Genomic DNA, 22,256 nt, shown 5'->3' with positions numbered 1-22,256 from the left:
TAACATTATCATCTGCTTTATTATTATTATAGCAGCCAAGTTTAATAAGCAGATAGGTTTTTTAAATAAAATATCATCAGATAATCAAGTCATGACTTACTCTTAAGGGTAAATTAATTTAAGAAACTACCCAGTTACTATTACTAACATAATGATTGTACAACTCTTTACAATTTTTTACAACTTTTAGTTACTAAATCTGATTTTGTGTATATTTTCAAATCTTTTTAATGAAGTCTCTTTAAAATAAACATAAATGCGCAAGTCCAGCTTGTTCAGTTTTTCAGTAGTATTCCAGCCTCTCTTGATTACTTGTTCAGTCTTCTTAAAAATAATCTTCCTGCTGGAACTAGTTCTCTATAGATCATATATGATTAGGATATTCCCAAAGGAAGAAAGTGGGATGCTTTGTGTTCTTTCTTTGTTTTTTTACCTTTCATAGGGACACCTTTGTGGTTTAATGTCACAAACATCTCTTTCCCTTTGTTTGTCCAGTTTGCTGAAGCATAAGTATTGTAATGGTTTTCTTCAATCAGTTCTCTGAAGTTGCAGTCCTCATTGCATACTTTCTGTTAAGAGTGAATGATAGCATAGCATAAAATTAGCACTTTTGTTCTTTAAATACACAATGGGAGTGAGGAAGTTGGGGGAAGAACATATACCAAATAATAAATACTGTTTGTTATTAAAATACTCAATAAATTACTGAGTCTCTTCAGTCTTAACTAACATATTTTATGTTTTAGCTTTGAATATCCTCCCTTAGCAGCTGAAATATTTAACAAGAGGAGGATTTTTACTAAAACAAGATTAGGGATCTAATCTTTAGTTTCTATAACCAGGCATAAAAATCCACCATTGCCATAGGATAAAGATGCAATACATTTCCACTTACTAGCAGTGATGTACACAAACTGCACAGATGTTATGTAAAAATCAGCAGAAAATGTACACAAGTATATATTTCCATAGTATAAGTTCTTTGCAGTATTATCAGTACCTTTCCATAGAGTTTTCCAGACTTGTTCATTGCTAGAAAGTATTCACTTTCCACACCTTTGATTGCCACTACTCCAACTGCCACTGTTCTTATTTCCAGAATACCTGCAAAGAAACACATTGAGGTCTGTAAACTTTTCATTTGCTTCTTCAGTTTGTCTTAATGATTCTACAATACTTCTGGTTTTATTTAAAATCCTAAACTGGTGAGAGTGGTTATTAAAATAAAAAGTTAATGTAGTTACACATATGTAGTGCAGACAAGAATCAATCATGGTTTTCTCTTTAAAAAAATCTCCTATATATGTATACTCACACCCACTCACAACTAATTCTGCATGTCAATTTCTAGTGCTATGTTTCCCACTCACCATATTATTTTAAACTGTACTTGCATTTTTTAAGAATCAGACTGTTTTCTTAAAATTTCTCTGGTTCAGGTTTCCAGTTGAAAGAAATATACATGTTTTAGCCAAGATTCACAGAATTTTTAAAGATCACGTTTAAAAGATTTGTGAGAATTTTACCGGTGTCACCTCCTTGAAGAAGCATAAACCTTAGAACTTGCAAATGATGGAAAACAGACCACAGTGTCTTAAGGAAGATAAAGTACCTGCTTGACCTTTACAGGCTTTGAAAACTGTCAGGAACTGAAAAGATATCTGCATTTGAAGAGAAATAATCAAAAGCTACAGTACTATCAAAACTTTCTTATTCAAATATCTTTAACCTAGAAAATTTGGAGTTGCCTTAATTTTGTGTTGACTGGTAGATGCTATTAACAAATATCCACAGTTACTAGTATAACACAAAATATTCTTTGTTGATCAAAAATATGGAATTAAGAGTACACTGTGTAGTTTTCAGATTTAAGTATTTTAATAGTTTAAAGAATACAGTAATTTTGAGTTTGGGCCACACCTTTTCTGATATGAGGCCATCCTCAGAACAGTTGCTACCTAGCTTCCTCTTCTGACTTTCTTTCTACAGAGGGGTCTTTCTAGCTCAGCCAATTCCATTCAGAACCCAGTACCTAACCAAAGTGTGCTAGGCAAGAGAGAGAGGGGATTAAGGGTGTAACCTTACATCTTTGACAGGCAGCATTTTACCCAAGTTAACCACCTCTTTCCCAAAGATCATTCTTGATTGATGGTACAGCATCCCCATTCCTCTCCACTTATGTATCAGGAATGTGCAGTGGCAGTATTATCCATCATCACTACAGTAATTCAGGAGTGTTAATGTCACATTGTCCTCACCATAGTGTGAGTTTTTCACCTGAAGGATGCAGACCTCCCTCCCAAGCAAGACTTCCATTTAATTTTATCTTTGTTTACAAATTTATGCTCATTTTTTGTGAAGTGGGAGGGGGGAGTGTGTGGGCTGTGGTTTTTGGTTTGTTAATTTTTTATAATCTGGTGTCATCTGTGCTACTGTATCTCCCTGTTATATGCCCTTTTCTACATTCTCTTGCCCTTCTACTCTTTACCCTTCCCTTTTGCTTCTTTAGTCTGTTGCCTCCTACTCACTTTGCTTCCATGCCATCCCCAGCCTATATACTTTCTTCCTTTTGTTTTTCCTACCACCAGATCTAATGCCTCTTCCCTTACTCTGTGCTTCTCTGTTCTTTTATCTGTTCTCTGATACTTCTCTACTCCACTGTAGAATCTACCAAACTTCAAATAAAATTTTCAAGTTTTTAACAAGTCTCACTCTGCGTGCAAGCATTGCAAAAAGGATTTGAGCCAAATAACTTCAAAGTGAAGCTCACCAAAAATTGTATTAACTTTCACTTTAAATTTCATGGTTGTGAAACCCGAGTGGAGCATTCAAACCAGATGATTGGCCTGCAACTAACCAATTAAATATATGTTTGACATTTCTCATCTGTGTGGAAAGAAAATGAGTTAAGGATTTATAATGACTTCACAGAACAGAGTAGACATGCCTGAGTAGACTGCTATTGATGGCTAAGATAGTGTACCTGTTGAAAAGCAGGGAGGCGGGCGGGCACAAGCCCGCCCATGTCTGAAGGCCCCTCCCCCAGCCTAAGGGGAGGAGCTACTGAACCCAGGATTCAAATAATTACTGGGGACAACTGATGAATAACAGGGTCAGGAGTGAGGGTCATAGGTACAAAACCAGGGATCCACAGGCTGTGTCAAAGAGCAGCATATAGTGAGAAACAATATTACTTTTAAAAGGGAAGATGCTAAAATCTGTATTCTAAGAAAATGATACTGTATTAAACTTGGAATTTCTGAATTTGTAATTTTTAGCCCATTATTTCTTAATTTAGTGATGAAATCCACCATTATATTGATTTGTTTTGGGGTTGTTGTTTTTTTGACACATGCCAAACTCATACTTGTATGTTGTCTGTCAGCCTTCAAGTAAATTGGGGTATGCCACAGTCTTGCCTGGAATACCGAGAGAATAGTCAAAGAATCAGGAATCGGAATTATATGACCAAACAAATAATCATAACATCTCTAAATCCTACCCTGGAATGTGTGTGCATGACTCCCATTGAAGTCACTGGGAGTTGCATTCAGGTATCCAAGGGCAGAATTTGGCATTACTTGTTTGGTTCCTGAATTATGTATAGTTATTGGGGATGCTGAGCCATTTTATACAGCCTACCTTGCCAGAATTGAAGGACTTTGTGGAATAAAACCCTAGCTATTATAATTATACTCTATAAATGTGTAAAAAGATAGTATCAGTTGCAGGTTATATTAATAAATTAATAAATGTGGTTTTTGCTTCTTATTTCCTGAAAATCCTCTTTTTGTAAATAAAAATCAATACTTTTACTATGCTTGAGGAAAAAGAGATAAATGAGGGTTCTTATTTTAAAAATATATTAAGCACTCTTTGGCTTATTATTACATGGTTCTCGTAGCTTATATAATAAATAATTAGGATCCTATCTCAGAAATCTTTGACCCTCTGATCCACAGAGACTGTGGAATGCCAGGGACATTATTAAGTCTTTGAATGTCACTTTTTTGAAGACGTTCTGCTCCTGTGTGATGGTGCCCTAGACGGTAGACTTTACATGCACTATCTAATATTACATCACAAGGTGCTGGGAAGAATGAAGTATCTTTATTGCCAGTAGAAGACTGTGATAAGTGATTTTCCCAAAGCCACAGAGGGAGTTAGTGTCAGAGTAGGACTGGATCTCAGGAGTTCCTGATTCTCAGTCCTATGCTCAGAACATGCCTCCCTCTCAAGATTAACTCACATATAATGTAACAGAGTGCTCTCCCTTTAAGAGCTAGGAGGGCAAGGAGTTGTCAGCCCTGTTCTGGATGGAAGTCCAGCAGGTGGGTGTTGGGAATCAGCTGACCCAACTGGACAGCATCTAGTGATTGGGTCTGATTCCAGGCTACATGATATAAATGAAGGCCCACGGTGCATGAAGGAGCCTGCAACCAAAAGAGAGCTGAGAGTACGCTCTCCTGTGGCTAGAACAGAATGCTGTAAGAGGACAAGCAGGCCCTATCTATGGCTACAGGAGGCTAGAGGGCCCTCACAATCTCAGTTGAGAAGAGGACTATAGCTTTTGTTGTTGTTTCATGTTTCCTTTTGCTAGATATTGCCTGTTCTAAGAGTATGTCTACACTGCAACTGGGAGTGTGCTTCCCAGCTTGAGTAGACAGACATATGTTAGCTCTGCTCAACCTAGCATGCTAAAAGCAGCAGAGTAGCACAGGCAGGGGCTTGCGCTAGCTGCCCAAGTACATAGCCAGGGTGGCCAGGCAGGTTTGTATTCGGCTGGTTAGCCCAAGCTGCTGCCTGTGCTACCCCTGGTTATGCTGCTACTTTTAGCCCACTAGATTTAGCAGAGCTAGCATTTGTCTGTCTACTTGAGCTGGGAAGCTCTCTCCCAGCTGCAGTGTAGAGGTACCCTTAGTCAAACAATGTGTGATACTACATACCAATCATCTGATGGATGCAGTGCTTAATTTGTGCCAGGGCTCAGCCCTGACACATCTAGGCTTGGCAGTTCATAGCTCTGGGCTTGCTGCATCAGTTATGAATGTAAAACAATTGCTTGAGCCACGGCACCTCGTTCATTACAAATTAAGCACTGGATGGATGGCAGTGTGTGTGTCATTGGTGTTACAGGAATTACATAATGAGCAAATACTCAACTGTGAGTTGCAGTAGATTGAGTGCTTAATCCAGCATAATATATCCACAGAAAACTGAACTAGTCAGCAGAAAAACTGGCTAATTGTAGATACCTTACTTTAAACTCCCCCAATCCTTCTACTTTCCCCTAAAACAAACACACTCTTGCAGTGAGCAAAAATCAGATGTCACAAAAAATCTACTGCCAGCTAGGAAAAAGAAAACCACATTGCATTGCTATATCATCAGATCTCTCTCTATCAGGGGAGAATAGTCTATGGGTGTGCCATTTCAAGAATAATTAAGGATAACCCAGAAAAAACTTTACAGATATTTTACCATTAGGATTTCAGTTGCCCTCACCACATATTAAATAACTAACCTTTGTTTGGTTTGACAAAGAAGGTGAGTTGTCCCCCTTTAATTGCAAGGGTGACTTTTCCACCTGCTCAAAGGAAAGGGGTCATTGCCCTTTTAAAGCCTGCCCCTGCCCCCAAGATTACCTGTTCCACATAAAAAGTAGGGAGCAGTCAGCCAGACCAGGTCAGCAAACATCTTGCCCTCTCTCCCACAGGTGATCGGATGGGGTCCAGACCTCTTTTACCTGAAGCAGGTGAGCAGCACCCAACCTCGCACTCATGTAAGTAGTTAAAATACTCATGTTCTGTTGCTGTCATTATCCTAGATGCTTCTTTCTCAAGGGGGCTGGGAAGGAATTTTTCCCTCACCACCAGATTGGGCTAGGCAAGATGTGGGTTTGGTTTTTTGTTTTTGTTTTTTTTGTGTGGGGGAAGGGTGGCCTTCCCTACTGCAGGTTAGGGGTCTATTAAGTTATGAAATGAAATGGGCATTAGGCTATACTGTCACAATTCATCATGTAAGCTTGTGGCAAATGTCCTGTGCAGATATTCTGCAGGGAATGGACATGGTGATCAGATGAAATGGACTGGTAAAGGATTTAAAGGAGGTATTCTTTAAAGGATCAGAGAAGGGGGGGTTTGGGGCTCCTACAACTGGTATGGTGAGGAGTCAACCCCCACCACTCCTTTATAGCCCCCCTTAACTCTCATACAGAGCAGTGGGTTGGCTGGGACCAGGATATGGGTAAGGGGGAAGGCTGATGGCAGCCCCACAAGTATTTGGAAAGAATTATGGAATTACCTGCACTGTAAAATTTTATCTGATGGTTAGTCCCAGATATTTAAGAGTAGAGTTGTGGTCTAATTAAAGCACATGCAGTGTCTCCTGTCCTCCTGGCATAGCCGGACAATGCCTGGATGGTTTGACATGGCCCATTAGGGTGTGTCCTAAACATACAGCTAACGGTAGCATTAAATCCCTCTTTACCCTGTAAAGGGTTAAGAAGCTCAGATAACCTGGTTGGCACCTGACCAAAAGGACCAATAAGGGGAGAAGATACTTTCAAATCTGTGGGGGAAGGTTTTTGTTTGTGTTTTTGTTTTGTTCTCTTCGAGTCAGCAAGGAACCAGGGCAGGAAAAATACATCTCCTTAAGCATATCTGGACTAAGCATCTAGTATTGCAGAAATAGTAAGTAATAGCAAAGAAATGTGTTAGATTATCTTTTGTTTTACCTTGTGAATTTTCCCTGTGCTAAGAGGGAGGTTCATCCCTGCTTTTGTAACTTTAAAGTTTTGCCTAGAGGGGAAATCCTCTGTGTTTTTGAATCTTTTGTTATTCTGTAAAGTACTTACCATCCTGATTTTACAGAGGTGATTCTTTTACCTTTTCTTTAATTAAAATTCTTCTTTTAAGAACCCGATTGATTGTTCATTGTTCTTAAGATCCAAGGGTTTGGGTCTGTGTTCACCTGTACCAATTGGTGAGGATATTATTCTCAAGCCTTCCCCAGGAAAGGGGGTGCAGGGCTTGGGGGAATATTTTGGGGAAATAGGACTCCAAGTGGTCCTTTCCCTGATTCTTTGTCTAAATCACTTGGTGGTGGCAGCATACTGTTCAAGAACAAGGTGGAACTTGTGCCTTGGGAAAGTTTTAACCTAAGTTGGTAAAAAATAAGCTTAGGGGGTCTTTCATGCGGGTCCCCACATCTGTACCCCAGAGTTCAGAGTGGGGAAGGAACCCTGACAGGGTGTGAAACTGTGATGGCCTCAAATGTTTTTGGATGCTTTAAGGTCTTGGACAGTAGCTCAAAAGACACAGGATAGCTCTGTAAAAACTATCCTCTGAAAATCAAGAAGGGTAGCAGTGCTATACCACATAAAATAAACTGCTCATTATTTTCTTGAAATCAAACAATTTAAAAATAATCTAAGATGTTTTTCTCTTTTTCAACAAATAGAACCTTAAAGCCTCCAGTCAGTAAATCATCCCTGTTCAGAAAAGTGCTTAATAACGTGCTTAGTCCCATTGAAGTCAATAAGCCTTGTCAGTGTTTTCTTACAGAGGGAGGGATTTAAGCATGTTCTTAAGTGCTTTCCTGATTAGGAGCCCAAAAATGTAAGGATTAGTTCTGCATACAGTAACTACTGGATGAAACTTACAAAAGTGCTCAGCATTGGCCTAACTCTGCTCCCATTGAAATGAATGCGAGTTTACCATTGACTTTAGTTGGAGCAGAGTTAGGCCCGTGCGGAACATTTTTAAAAATCATATTATTTTCTTATAAGCAGAGTCACTTTGTAGTACTCTACTTAGAACAAAGTATATGTGCAATAGTAACAGTTTGCAGGTTTGAATCCAGAATTCTTACATTAGGAAAGAACTTACAACTTTAGTCTATCCCCCTACAGGCCATTACTTGAATTTCAAGTGATATTGATTCCACAATAGTGGAAGTAGATTTCATTCCAATGGTTGATTTTACCATCTAACACTTTTGTATTATTTAAATTCATTTTTTTAATTCAATTTAAAATTTCTGAGCAAGGTTCTGGGTAATGATTTTGTATGTAGCTTTGATAAAAATGTTTTGCTTTTCAGGCATTTATAAATGTTTCACCAGTTATATTCTGGCAAGAAATAGAAAAGAGTCTGACGTCTATCATTATGTCATTAGATACTCTTAATAGGTATATATTTCTATGACATTGTTTCAACTATTAGAGAATAAATTATAAACAAAATATTGACACCTTTATATATAATGTATTGATAATGATATAAATACAATATGCACATACTTTGCATAATATACCCATATGTTATGTTTATATACGCCACATCCACATAACCATAAACAAATATGCACACACTGTATTCTTGTATGTTAATAGAACATTGATATGCCACTATATATAAATGTGGACTTAAAAATAATATAATATATGATGGACTTAAAAATTGAAAATATTTAAAAATAATTCAGTATATTAGGTTACAAATTTTAACAAAGTTTTCAAAATGTAATTAATCCCCCAAAACTTATATAAAACATATATACTTGGTCAATTTTGTCACTGATTCAATATGAATGTTTTTAATTTAACAATGAGGTTAAAATATGTCTCCCTGCATATGGCAATGATTTTAATACCTTGACAAAAATCACAAGCATAGCAAAACGTTTTCACATGCAAGTAACTATTAGGATCATACATTTAGCATCTGTCAAATTATTCCAGCCTTGGTGTAGTGGAGTTTTAATATGAATCTGAAATCTGCAGTATATGCAGTAAGTATATTAGCTGCATGGATGCAGGGTGTGTATTACATATTTTCACATGCTGAGAACATCTTCATTTCACCTTCCATGCTTAGTCTCCATCCAAAAGTGAACATTTTTGCTAATTTTAAGTAAAATCCCTTCCACAGTTTTTGTGTTATGTCCATGTTCAAGAAAACAAACACCTTTCTCTCTCTAAAATGTTGCCATATTTCTTTTCAATGTGGATAGATCAAAAATGGCTGAATTTGAAACTTGACATGGAAACATTCCTCATTGAGGAGTAGCTTATATCCATCACTAAGTTAAAACAAGACTGGTTGAAAAATGAACAAAATTGTGAATGTTTGAAAATGACATATTCAGCTTTTGAAGAACAGATTTTCAATCAAGGTGAAATTCTGATAATGAGCACATAGCCTGAGTGTCAACCATATGCGAGTGTCCCCGGAGGAGCAGACTCTTTGACTGTCTCTGGGTATCTGGACTACAACTTCAGCGTGGCCAATAAAGCAGGATTTGGGCTGGAGTAGTAATGTGGCCACAGCTCTTCCCTGATATATATGTGTATATGGCAGTGGAATTATGTAGTAGGTGGACCAACTGGACAATGGCTTGTACCCAGCAGGTCTTTCCTCTTGCCTTTTGTCATAAATCTAAGAATCTGCAGTTATAGAGATACAGTGGCCCTTTCTGAATTCTTTGAAAGATGTCCATGCTTCAGTTGTATGTTGTTAGTGGGGCTGGGCAGAAAACAAGAAATCTGTTTAGCAGAAAAATACTAAATTTGGTTTCAGTCTGATACAAACCAAAACCAAGAATTCTAAATGTTTAATGAAAAAATGAGAAAGAGAGCCCCAGAATAGCCAAGTGGTGAGTGCACTCACCTGGAATGTGGAGACCCAGATTAAAATCATTGCTCCAAACCAAACAGAGCAGGGACTTGGATCTGGGTTTCCTGTGTCTAACGTGAGGGCCCTATCCACTGGGCTGGTGGCTATTCTGCAGTGCAGCAGTATGTCTCTCTCTCTCTCTCTCTCTCTCTCTCTCTCATTTTTGCACCCTTGACCTGAGAAGCCTTTCCTGATAAAAGTGTTGTTCAGACCAAAAAGTGTAGGTTTCAACAAATTGTCATTTTCTATTTTAAAAAAATGTTTTGGTGAAATATTCCTGACCAACTCTAGTTATTAGTAATTTAGTTATGACTGGTGTTATGCTACTACATGCTTTCCTAAGGAAACTAGGAGACATCAGTCAACCAGGTTTCTGAGTGGAATATTTCTTATCCTGTTTTTCTTTTTTCATTTTCCCCTCCCCCTTTCTTTTTCCTTTTTCTTTCTTCAATAAGGATGATAATATGGAACATATGCATGAAGGCAGTATGGCTGATGGAAATGAGTATCTAGAAATGGAAATTACCACATCTGAAGTGGGGAAAAAACCTTTAAAGAGCTTAATGCGCTCAAATCGTGGGGACCGGATAACTTCTGTCCCAGATACTGAAAGACTGGCACAAGATATTGCTAGTCTGGTAGCAAGTATTTTTAATAAATCTATCTGTTTGGGGGTACTACAATGTGACTGGAGAATAACTAATGTACCTATATTTAACAAAGGCAGAAAAAGTGACCTGAACAATTACAGACCTGTTAGTCTGACTTCAGAAGTAGGCATGGCTTTAGAACAAATTGTGAAGGAAAGACTAAATTAAATTCATAGAGGTGACTGGTAAAGGAGATGTAACACAACATGGGTTTACTAAAGGTAGAACCCAGTTTCCTTCTTTGAGAAAATAACTGGCTTTTTTATATAAGTGAAGTGCAGTAGATCTAATTTACTTGGACATCAGAATAGTATTTGATATGGTGCCACATGGGAAATTATTTGTTAAATTAGGAAAGCTGGGGATCGGTACAAGAGCTGTAAGATGGATAAGGAACTGGCTAAAGGGGACAAGGCAATGGGTTGTGCTGGACTGGAGAGAGGCTACTAGTGGAGTTCCTCAAAGATCAGTCTTGGGACCAATCTTATTAAATATTTGTATTAATGACTGTGACTCATAAAGTAGGAGTGTGCTGATGAAGTTTGCTGATAATACAAAGTTGGGAAGCATCGTCAGTACAGAGAAGGTACAGAATATTATACAGGAAGAGCTGGATGACCTTGCAGATGGGAGTGAAAGAAATTAGATGAAATTCAGTAATACAAAGTGCAAGGTTAAGCACTTAGGGTCTAATAATAAGAATTTCTGCTACAAGCTAGGGGCTTACCAGTTGGAAGTGACAGAGGAGGAGAGAGACTTGTGTGTGTGGGTCGCTCACAGGATGACTATGAGCCACCAATGTTATGCAGCCGTGAAAAAGGCAAATGTGATCCTAGGGTGTATCAGGCAAGGAATTTCCAGCAAAGGTAGTGAAGTATTAATGCCATTGTACAACTCTGGTCACCTATATTCAAGAAAGATGATTTTAAACTGGAACAGATGCAGAAAAGAGCAAGTAGAATGATCAAGGGATGAAAGGTCTATCTTATGAGGGGAGACTGGATGAGCTTGGCTTGTATAGTCTAGCAAAAAGAAGGCTGAGGGGATATGATTGCTGTCTATAAATACAATAGGAGGGGAGGTAAATACCAGGGGGGTGAAGTGCTATTTAAGCTAAAGGACAATGTTGAAAGAACAAATGGATATAAATTGGCCATGAACAAATTCAGGATGGAAATTAGAAGACAGTTTCTAACCATCAGAGGGGTGAAGTTCTGGAACTGCCTCCCCAATAGGAGTTCTGGGAGCAAACAACTTAATTAGTGTTAAGAGTAAACTGGACAAATTTATTACCTCAACTGTATGTGGAGACGGGAAGGAATTTCCCCCCAGTTCAGATTGGCAGTAACTTTGTTGAGTTTCTGCCTTTTTCTGCAGCATGTGGGTATGGGATACTTGCCAGGATTATGTGGGTATATCTCACTTAATCATTTCCCTGCCATTGTGGGGGCCTTGGGCACCAGTGTGTCTTGGTCTCTCCTGTTCTCTGTCTGTGGTACATAATAGTCTGATCTCCTGTGGGCTGTGATACTTTGGTCTAAAGTTGGTTGTTAGGTGTAGTGTGTGGGTGGAAGGTGGTTCTGGTGGTGATATACAGGACATGATCAGATAGACCCTTTGACTTCGAACTCTTTCTGAAATTCAAAAAGCTACATTCATGTTTTGACTGGATTGAGCAAGGCCATTGATTGCTTTCCTTCCAAGTGCCATAAAAGCCTCAATTTTCTGAATTATAGGAAGTTGGGAAGGCACAGGACTTTTGGCTCCTTAGGGGTTTGTATGATTAAGGTCGATAACAAAACAGCAATATTATGTCATGAAGGGAGACAGTATGAAGAACCATCAAACAACCTTGGTTACTCAAACTCCCTCACTGATGCTGAAGAAAATTCACTGTATCCATTCTAGTGTATGTTTGATGACTAGTTTACCTTAGGAAGCTGAGAAGAGTCTCTGTTCATTTCAGGGTCCCTCTGCACAAAAAAGCAGCAAAGGTGAACTTCTTTCTATCTGGGTTTTTAATCTCACATGTGAACTCCCATTGGCTGGTTTGCCTGAAGGAAGAGGATCAATACAAGCAGACGATAGGGAAAAAAGGGGCAGTAGTGGCAATTCAACATACAAAAGTTGTAGATTGTTTTAAACCAGTGGTTCTCAAACTGGGGCCGCCGCTTGTGTAGGAAAAGCCCCTGGCGGGCTGGGCCGATTTGTTTACCTGTCCTGTCTGCAGGTCTGGCCGATTGCGGCTCCCACTGGCCGCAGTTCGCTGATCCAGGCCAATGGGAGCTGCTGGAAGCGGCGTGGGCCGAGGCACATACTAGGCCGCCGCTTCCAGCAACTCCCATTGGCCTGCAGCAGTGAACCACGGCCAGTGGGAGCCGCGATCGGCCGGACCTGCGGACGGGGCAGGTAAACAAACAGTCCCGGCCCGCCAGGGGCTTTCCCTACACAAGCAGCGGCCCCAGTTTGAGAACCACTGTTTTAAACATTAAGGGTGAAATTCTGGCCCCACTGAATTAAATGGCAAAACTACCATTGACTTCAATAGGACCATAATTTAACTTTGAGTTGTGGAAGCAAGGAATGCTTGCTCAGTAGGAAATGCGGGACAATAATAAAATGCACTGAATTCTCTGCTTTAAAATCATAGGAAACTTTGAAATTACCAGTCTGACTCAGACCTGGGATCAGTTTTGTGTGGTATCTTGACTTTTACAGTAGCCAGTACCGGACATTTCAGAGGAAGGTGCAAGAAACTACACAGTAGGCAGATGTGGAAAAATCCACCCACATAAAAGCCTCGTTTTCACACCTAATAGTCAAACCAGTCCCTAAGGCTTGAAGTATAGGGTTTTATATCCCTTCCAAAAAAAATTTCTAAGCGTTAACTGTTAGTACTGTGAATCTTCTTGTTATCCAGATAAATGTCTAGTACCACTTTGAATACTCTTGTTAAATTCTTGGCTTCAACAACATCCTGTGGCAATGAGTTCTACAGTCTAATTATGCACTGTGTGAAAATGTATTTCTTATCAGTTTTGAATGTGCTGCCTTTCGATTTAAATTAGAAGACTCCTTGTATTATGAAACAACGCTTTTCCATACCATACTTTTACCTTGTCTGCTCTTACTTGTCTCTTTTCAAAAGTAAATAATCCCAATCCTTTCGATTTCTTTTCATATGAAAGTATGAGAATCCAACAAGAGAGGAAGAGAAAGAGGAAACTTTTACACTTGTTTTTGTCTGGAAACAGCAATTAGTTGTTCAGTCTGAGTACTGCAGTATTTAATTCGTTATTTTAGTGTCATTATCTTAGTGTCTTCAATTTGTTATATAATCATACTGAAACTGCTGAAGAAGGGAGCAATCTGAAAACCTAGGTCAGAGCATGGTTTTGCTATAAATGTTCTTAGAACAATATTGATCCATTTCAGAATAATCCAAACATTGAGATCCAGTAGTTCTTAGCATAGAATCTATATTAAATAAATTAAAAATAATCTAATCTGTTATGGCTATCCTTGATCAATGTTCACTCTTAATCTACATGGGTGGTGAGCAAAAGGCAACCAAAGTCATATGTGTTGCCATGTGTATGAGGCCAACAGTCAGAGCCAATGTAGAAAGTAGAAAACAATGAACTGCATTCAAGACGTGGAAAAAAATATTCACCATGAATTAGTGAAAACACACAGCAAGAAAACCTTAAGAAGTCAACAAGGTTAAAACAACTCCACAAGACTAAAACACCTACAAACCACAAAACAGATGCTGGCATTACTGTAAAGTGCAGCTGTTCCATGAGCAGAGCATAGGTTTGTGTAGTGAATGTGTTTTTTGCAGCTTGGATTCCCATATACAACTTCCCACCACAAATATGGAGGCACAAGTGCACCTACCCATAACATTCCATTGAAGCAACTCTGCGAAAGAAGCTTCTGGCGTTACTATCTCTGTTATAAACAACCAGAAAAGTCGATAGGAATTCCTTATGTCTCACCTTCACTAGACAGCAGCTCAATATACTTCCTCTACTTCAGAGAAGTGTTTCTTTGGCCTACCATGTAGGAAACATTTTTCCACGCCACCACCAGTTAGGTTTGCGCATGTGTAAAAATAATTACATGTACTTAACTCTGCCTCATACTGAGCAGTTGTTAGTCTCTATGCTTGCATCCTTACTCACAAATGACCAGGATAAAAAAGGAGCAGTCCCCAGGTGGAATATATAAATGTATGAGGAAACCTGTACCAAACTGTAATCTCCAACATGATGATGAGGTGTTTAACAACCAGTATTATTACTATTACCTGTTTTACAATAGCACCAGCAGAGATAAGTGCTCCATTGTGCTGAGAATTGCACAGACACAGGATGAAAGAAGGGCATGCAAAAAATAAGCAGAATGATTAGAGTTGTGGATGGTAAAGGTTAGCTTGGTTCCTTTTTGTTGTGTGCTTCTGAGGGTGTGGATGGGAGTTTTGTTGATTTTTGTATATTTTACAGATTGGGGATAAAGGGAGAGGTATGAAGGGATGATTTAATAGGCTCAAGGAAGCAGGAAAGACAAAGGAATAGGAAGAGTGAAATTGAAGGGACAGAAGCAGAGATGAGGATAGGGAAAGAGCAGAATAGGGAAGGAAGACGGCAGCTGAGGGTCTGTGAAGGATGGGGTGGAGGCAGTCAAAACAAGCAGTCAGTCAGCAAACAGAAAATGTCCAAAACCTTAATTGAAGGCAGCAGAGTGTGAGGACGTCTCCTGTGTCCTGGGAGCTATGAAGAGGTGCTTGGTTACCTGCTCCTGTTGGGGTAGTCTCCAATTTCTAGGACTGGCTCTGCCCCTGTTTTCCCTCCCCAAAGCTCATGTGGTTGGGGAAGAGGGGCTTGCATGAGACCTAATGCCTCTGGTAGAACCCCTAAAATCCCAATGAAGTTTGAGTCCAAAGGAATTAGGGGTTGGAACATGTTTCCTCCTTATTCCTGCTAGAAGGCAGGGATTACTTCTTGGCAGTAAAAAGTGCTCTTATTAGTTTTTCTGTGCTCCATATTCTGCTCATCATTTTTTATCTTGGACTTACACATTCTGGCACATTTTCCTGCACTGTGCAGGATCAATTATTTTATTTCTCTGTGATCAGCTTACCAGCCAAGACGCTGAGAACATGACTCTTTCCTGACACTTTTCTACTTTGGAGGATGAGAATGTGACGCCAACTGTTCCTTGCTGTTTCTAAGAACTGTCAGCTCAACCGTCAGAACAGCCTAATTTTTGGCATCCAACCAGACCTAACCTACTTCAAAACACCTTTCCCACTAGCTTTCCTTCTGACTTCTCCTTAGCTCCAAGAAGCCTATATGACCAATAGTCTTTTATTGGCCATCAGTGTATGCAAAGTGGGTGCCCTCTGACAAGAATGCCCAGGGAGCAATGGGAAAAGATTCTTAAGTAGGTTTTGTACTGTGGAAGCCCTATGCATATGGCTCCATTTCCAAACACTCCAACATCATCTGGTGTTTTTGCAAATAGCTCTCTCCTCCTAATGTCTCTGTGGATACTGCTCTCCCACAGGGACGGTTCCAGGCACCAGTTGAGCAAGCTGGTGCTTGGGGCGGCAGATTGTTCGAGGCGGCATTCTGCCCAATCCTAGGGCGGCACGGCCGCTTTTTTTTTTGTTCTGCTCCGGCTGCCCTGTAGGTGGCAGCGGCGCGGAGAACCAAAGCACCCTGCAAGGCAGTCCTCTTCCTTCCCTCCCCGCCGACCAGAGCGGAGTCCTCGCGGCAGGAGGCGGTGCAGCAGGAGGGGCCGCGTGGCAGCGCCCCTGCTGTAGCCCTGGCCGCCCCCTTCTCTCTCTCTCCCGCCCGCTCCCTCCCTCTCTCCCCCCCCCCCCGCCGGTCCCCCCGCCCCCGCGCCCTGGCTGCGCCGCAGGGTTTTTTTTGTTTGTTTTTTGTTTTTGCTTTGCCACTCTGGCCGCCCCGTTTTTTTTTGTTTGTTTTTTGCTTGGGGCGGCCAAAAAGCCAGAGCCGGCCCTGCTCTCCCAGAATGAAAGCCCCACTCACAAGTACCATTGTTTCTATAGCCTTTGCCGCAGGAGGGTTTTGGCATCAGAAACATTTTCCAGCAGAGCAGCTACCATGGATTTTTCCCTCAGTTGTTCCTCTAGATTGGCATATGTGTATGTTATGAGAAGACGTTTACAGATAAAGAATGAAACCTGTATCACAGTGGCTGTGAGCCTGCTTTGCTCCCCTTTTAAAACTGCCTTTAAATGCTGGAAAGAAAGGGAAAGAAATAGAGGAGGTATAGTTCCTCGGGAAAGGCAGACAAAGACAAAATTCACCATAGAATCTATTTCTTATGCCTTGTAAGCACTTTCCCTTTAAAGTTGATGTTTGTTCATTTTTAACACCTCTAAAGTGTATTTTAAAAAAATTCTAAATGTTTCATAATGGCAGAATTTTCTTCCATCTCTACATATGAAAACATCTTTGTTTTTTTTAACCTTCTGCACATGATATATCACATTTGATCCGTATATCAAAATCACCAATTATGAAAGCAGAAAGTTTGCTGATTTTTATGAAGACAGGAACTGGTATTGACAAAAAAAAAGCATTTGTAGGGAACTTGTACATAAAACATCTAGTGAGCACTGCCCTTAAGTAAATTGTGTTGGATCTCAAATTGGTAAAGATGGGACAGGAAAGACTTGGGTGGCGAATAAGTGAAATAAAAATTAAACTGTTTTTAACTGCGGCTAACTTGTGTTTCTAATTAATTAATTTGGGAATGCATGTTTATGAGTTCAAATGACCTTTAAGATGATTCAAGGCCAAGAAAAAAAAACCCTCTATTTTTTGCTTACGACAGAGTTTAAATGTAGTTTATGCTATTTGCTCTCTTATTCTGAAGATTTAATAAGTTAATGTTTGTGTTTTTTAAAGCATTAATAGCAATCAAGAAGTACAAATTAAAAGAGGTTCAATTGTGTATACTTTTGGAAATGTTTCACATAGACTTTATTGATGTTAACTTGTGCATGCTTGCATTATGTGAGACAGCACAGTAAATACATTCATTAACTGGCTAATTAAATGTGAAGAGTATTTCTAGAAGACTATATCAGTATTTATATGCTGAAAGTAGTTGCATACTTTAATGGAACTGATTTGTAGATCAGTTTTAAGAAGCATCACCTTCTTTGACACAACTGTATATAGATACAGTATTATTTTGAGTGTATCATTTTAGTTGTGATTATTTTTTATTAATTGTATGCATCTTTAAAGTCTCTATTTTTAAGTAGAGCATTTTGTGAGATTGTCTTTTTCAAACGGAATGGAGTGGAATACAAATTAACATAAAAAGTATTCATCTAAAAGATGTATCAGATTGAACTCTTTTCCTTTCTTGTTATTGAATTAAATTCTCTTTTATCATATTACTGTTCACAGAGTTAAGAATTTTAGTTTATATTCTGAACTGGCTTCAGCAAAACAATTGAAGGTTTGTACCAGCAAGTACCAAAGAGAACTGACTTTAGTGAACTCTGTAATTTCACACAGAGATTTAAAAAATCAACATATTTTACACAAAGAAAAATAAATTACTTGTACTTACCTGGAATATACTATATATGCATTTTTAATAAATTTCTAGTTGCTTCTATTTACACTTCCTAAGCAGTATTCAAATGGCAACAGAAAACAACTGACACATCAGACGTATTCCAGCTGATCCTCATATCCACTATTTCTTTTCTTCTCTAAATATAACCCTTCACTTTTGCTTCTTCCTTTGATTCAATGGCATTGGAGTCTGGATTTCATGACATGACATACAAATGAAAAAATCATTTATTGTAGGATCCAGCGCAAAGGGACAAAAAAGATTTGAGTCTGAATTTGTCTAGCTTCAGTTTCTCAGCATTAGATGTTGTTATGCCTTGCCTTTTTAGATTAAAGAGTTTTTGCTATCAGAATTTCTCTTCCAGTTTAGGTACATATCTACCATGATCAAGTTACCTCTTAATCTGCTCTTTGATAAACTGAATAGAATGAGTTACTTAAATCTTTCCCTATAAGGATGAATTTTCACACTTTGAATCATTGGTATTGCTATTTTCTGAACCCTTCCAATTTTTCAACATCCTTTTAAAAGTGTGGACACCAGAACTGGACAAAGTATTCCAGTAATGGTCTCACTAAGAAGTAATACCACCTTCCTGCCTCTATTCAATATTTCCCAACCATCATATTCTCAATCTTGATCACAGTATTGTTCTGAGACCTGATGTTCAGTTACTTATCCACCACAACTCCAAGTCTTCTATGGAGTACTGCTCTCAGTCTTCCATCCATTAAGTGTGCCCTACATTCTTTTTGACTAGATGTGGGACCTTGAATTTGTCAGTAGTAAAACACATGTTATTCAAGGGAGCCCAGCCACAAGCAATCCAAATTGCTCTGTAAAAATGACTTCCCTAATCATTAGAGAGATAAGGTGGGTGGGGTAATCTTTTATTGGACCAACTTGTGCAGATGAGAGAGAAGTTTTTGAGCTTACACAGAACTCTTTTTCAGGTGTACCTCACCCACCTTATCTCTCTAATATCCTGGGACCGACATGGCTACAACAACACTTCCTTAATCATTATTTACCACTCCATCAAATTTTGTGTCACTTGCAAACTTTCCTAGCAATGATTTCCTATTTTTTTCCAGATCGTTGATAAAGATAGTGAATAGCACTGGGCTAAGAACTCTTTTCTACAGAACACCATTAGAAGCACCCTCAATGGATGATGATTATGATGGTTTACTGTTACTTCTTGAGATCTATCCATTATCCAATTCTTAATTTATTTAGTATGTGCTTTTGTACAGTACTATTTTAAATCAGATTATGCAGTACCAAGTCAAATGGTTTATAAAAGTCTAAATAAATGTCAACATAGTTATCTACCTTTATCAGCCAAACTTGTACTCTCAGAAAAAAATCAAATTTGTTTGACAAGATCTATTTTCCATAAAACCCTATTTATTAGCATTAATTATGCTACTGTCCTTAAATTCTTTACTGATTGCATCCCATGTCAGCCTTTCTGTGGTTTTATCAGGATCAATTGGTTAAGCAACCTAAGAGGCTAATTGACCTATATTGATAGTTTCGTTATCATGAGTGTTTTGTCAAGGAGTTCTATGTGCAGATGTTACTTTAGTATGGAAATTCAGTTGAGAGCATTTGGCACATTTGCTGTTCTTGTGGTAAATTGAGAAATAGCTTTGTTAAGAATAAGAAAGAGGCATTGTGTTGTGGTGAGGATTATTCACTCCATAGTGCTGCTCCACAAAAGTAAAAAATTAGAACAAGTTTATGCAAGGCCTTCTTGGTTAAAGTAAACCAATTACATGCATTTGAATAATGTTTGCTTACCTAATTAATTCCAAGTTAAATTTCTACATGGTTTGGGAACTGGTGGTCTCCAAAAATCAACGGAGGTGCTTTTGATGGCATTCTCTAGATATTCTCTTTTGGGGATTGGAGGCAATATGTTTTCAGTCAAATGTCCTCAAATTGTGGAACTCGCTTTCTCTGATGCTTTACCAGAGCCCATATTTACTACTATTCAGAGTATAATGCAAGACATCTCTTTGGTTAAGCATATGATAGACTATGGAAGATCATAGGTTTAGTTATGATTCACTGAGGCAGTATGGGGAGGGGAACTATGGTATCTTTTATGGTCAATTTAAATGTATGAGATGCTCCATTTAATCTAAGAAATGCATTGGGCACAAACAATGGCAGTGGTGTATAAAAATACCAGTTAATAAACAAAAGTGCACCAAAGTGGAAGTTATTCCGTTTAAAATTTCCTTATTTGACATTTTATCTATGGATTTCTCCACTTCTGCTTGTTTGTAATACTTAAACAGTTTAATTACAATTTCTAGATGGAACAAGTTAATGACCAAGTGTTGTGTTGGTGTGCAACAATTGATGGATAAGATGGTTGTGAAATTTGAGCCACTCAAGACTAATCAGAAAGAAACTACTTACTAGCTAGCTGCTTTGGAGATGATACAAAGAGGATAAGGATGAGATTAAAACTGAATTTACGAAGGAAATCAAGACTAAAATTGAGAGCTGAGTTGGCTGAAAATAAGATAATGTGCAAATGAGTATATTAATGAGAATCCAGGGACAAAATTAGTTAGATCCATTGATCTGGAAAGTTCTGGAACATGCCTATCTGAGATACTGACCTTTTGGAACTTAATTATGGTTATTGCTGCCCTATAAATACCTAAGACAGACAGTTTCAAGGCTGCAGTTTGTTTTAGCTGTCCCACCAAGAGTGAAGCTCCCTAGGAATGTCTCTAGGAATGATTTGAAACTGATCCAGCAAGCTGCTGAGCCTCTCTGAGAGTTGCTGAAAACTGCTCCACTCCAGTCAATTGGAGTGAAAGACCCTTGGTACTTTTCAGGAGGCATGCAGACTCTTGCAGGATCAGGTCCTTGAAAACAGTTGTTTGTGATCAAAATAAGATTATAAAGGCTGCCAAGAATTTAAGTATCAGAGGGGTAGCCGTGTTAGTCTGAATCTGTAAAAAGCAACAGAGGGTCCTGTGGCACCTTTAAGACTAACAGAAGTATTGGAGCATAAGCTTTCGTGGGTGAATGCCCACTTCATCAGACGCAAGAATTTAATGACTCCAGCATTAAACTGTTATTTCCCTGATGACTTGCCCCCATAAGTATCATGTAATGCATCATGCCAAGAGGCTTTTCATGCAGAACTGCTTTATTCATTTGCTAACATATATCTTCCCATTTTCGGATTCCATGACTTCAATTCTTGCTACTCTGTGTCAAACTTAAAATGACAAGACCTCTTTCAGAGTGCCAGTTTTTGAGCTTATTATGAACAACACATCTATATTAGCCAAAAGATGATGATAGTTTGATGGAGAAATTAAATGTTGACTTGAACTCAAATATGTACTCCTTTTTCCAGTTGGCTAAGGATAGTTTTTGCTGGCCAGGTCTGTGCAGAACATTTTTTCAAAGACTGAGAAAGAAGAACTTTGCATCCAGTTTCTCCTGTTCCTGATGTCATAATAATCTGCACGTGCTTTCAGAGTCACATATGCTTACCTTTGTGACAAAACTAAAGTTTTAATATTTTTTACTCCGGTTAGCCCTGTAGTTCCTACACAGCTATGAAAAAGTAAGATGGATTTCATTGTTTTATTCTGCATTATCAATAAAATAGAACTTTAAATGAGTCTGTTACACCTCTACAGAACCATGTCAAAGCTAAATTGCACAGGTATCAGAAGCTTAGTACATTCATCTGGAAATCAGTAAGAGACAAACAAAATCCTACAAGACTTTTTGACTGTTACTATTCAGAGTAATTTTAGGAAGTGTCTACCAGTAGGCCAATACTCACATAAAGCTTAATCCTCCCTCCCTTCAGTATTGAAGAGTGGGGATTTCAGTGAGACTGCTCTCATTAGTAAAGCTTTGCAGAATCTGTCCCATTCTTGGTGAAGGAGGAATGCTTTAGGGAAAATACCCCATCTTCCTATATAACCATTTTGGCAGATTTGTTAAATATGGTTTGTGAGGCAGTCTTGTAAAATAAAAGATAATTTAAGGAAGTATTTTGGACACGGACCCATTGTGTATTAACATGAACTTATATTTTGTTAGTTGTGATGACTATATCTAATTTGTAGTTTTGCTTTCTGGCATATTGCTTGACTTTGAGTTAATATTAAGTTTAGGGCATAGCCACAGATACTATAGAGTGCTTTCTCAAATTTCCTAACGTATGTATTCTACCCACTTTCTACTTAGGAAAACTGAGGCACACAGTGGCTAAGCAATTTCCCCGAAGTCACAGAGTGAATCATCGGTA

General features: G+C 38.7%; 1 protein-coding gene across 1 annotated transcript in view; it reads right to left on the bottom strand.

The window, feature by feature from the left end:
• Positions 1–219: 219 nt before the first annotated feature.
• FGF7 (fibroblast growth factor 7) overlaps positions 220–22,256 on the bottom strand; it is a 56,972-nt gene continuing 34,935 nt past the window's right edge. Inside the window, 2 exon segments of the mRNA XM_024200511.1 lie at positions 220–569; positions 1,001–1,104. Of these exon segments, the coding sequence (XP_024056279.1) occupies positions 375–569; positions 1,001–1,104 (299 nt within the window). The 3' untranslated portion in view covers positions 220–374.

This window comes from Terrapene carolina, unplaced genomic scaffold (genome assembly GCF_002925995.2).
Source record: "Terrapene carolina triunguis isolate 2854851 unplaced genomic scaffold, T_m_triunguis-2.0 Scaffold67, whole genome shotgun sequence".
NCBI lineage: Eukaryota > Metazoa > Chordata > Testudines > Emydidae > Terrapene > Terrapene triunguis.
The sequence above is the reverse complement of the archived record's forward strand: the minus strand, read 5'-3'. Positions and strand labels throughout refer to the sequence as shown.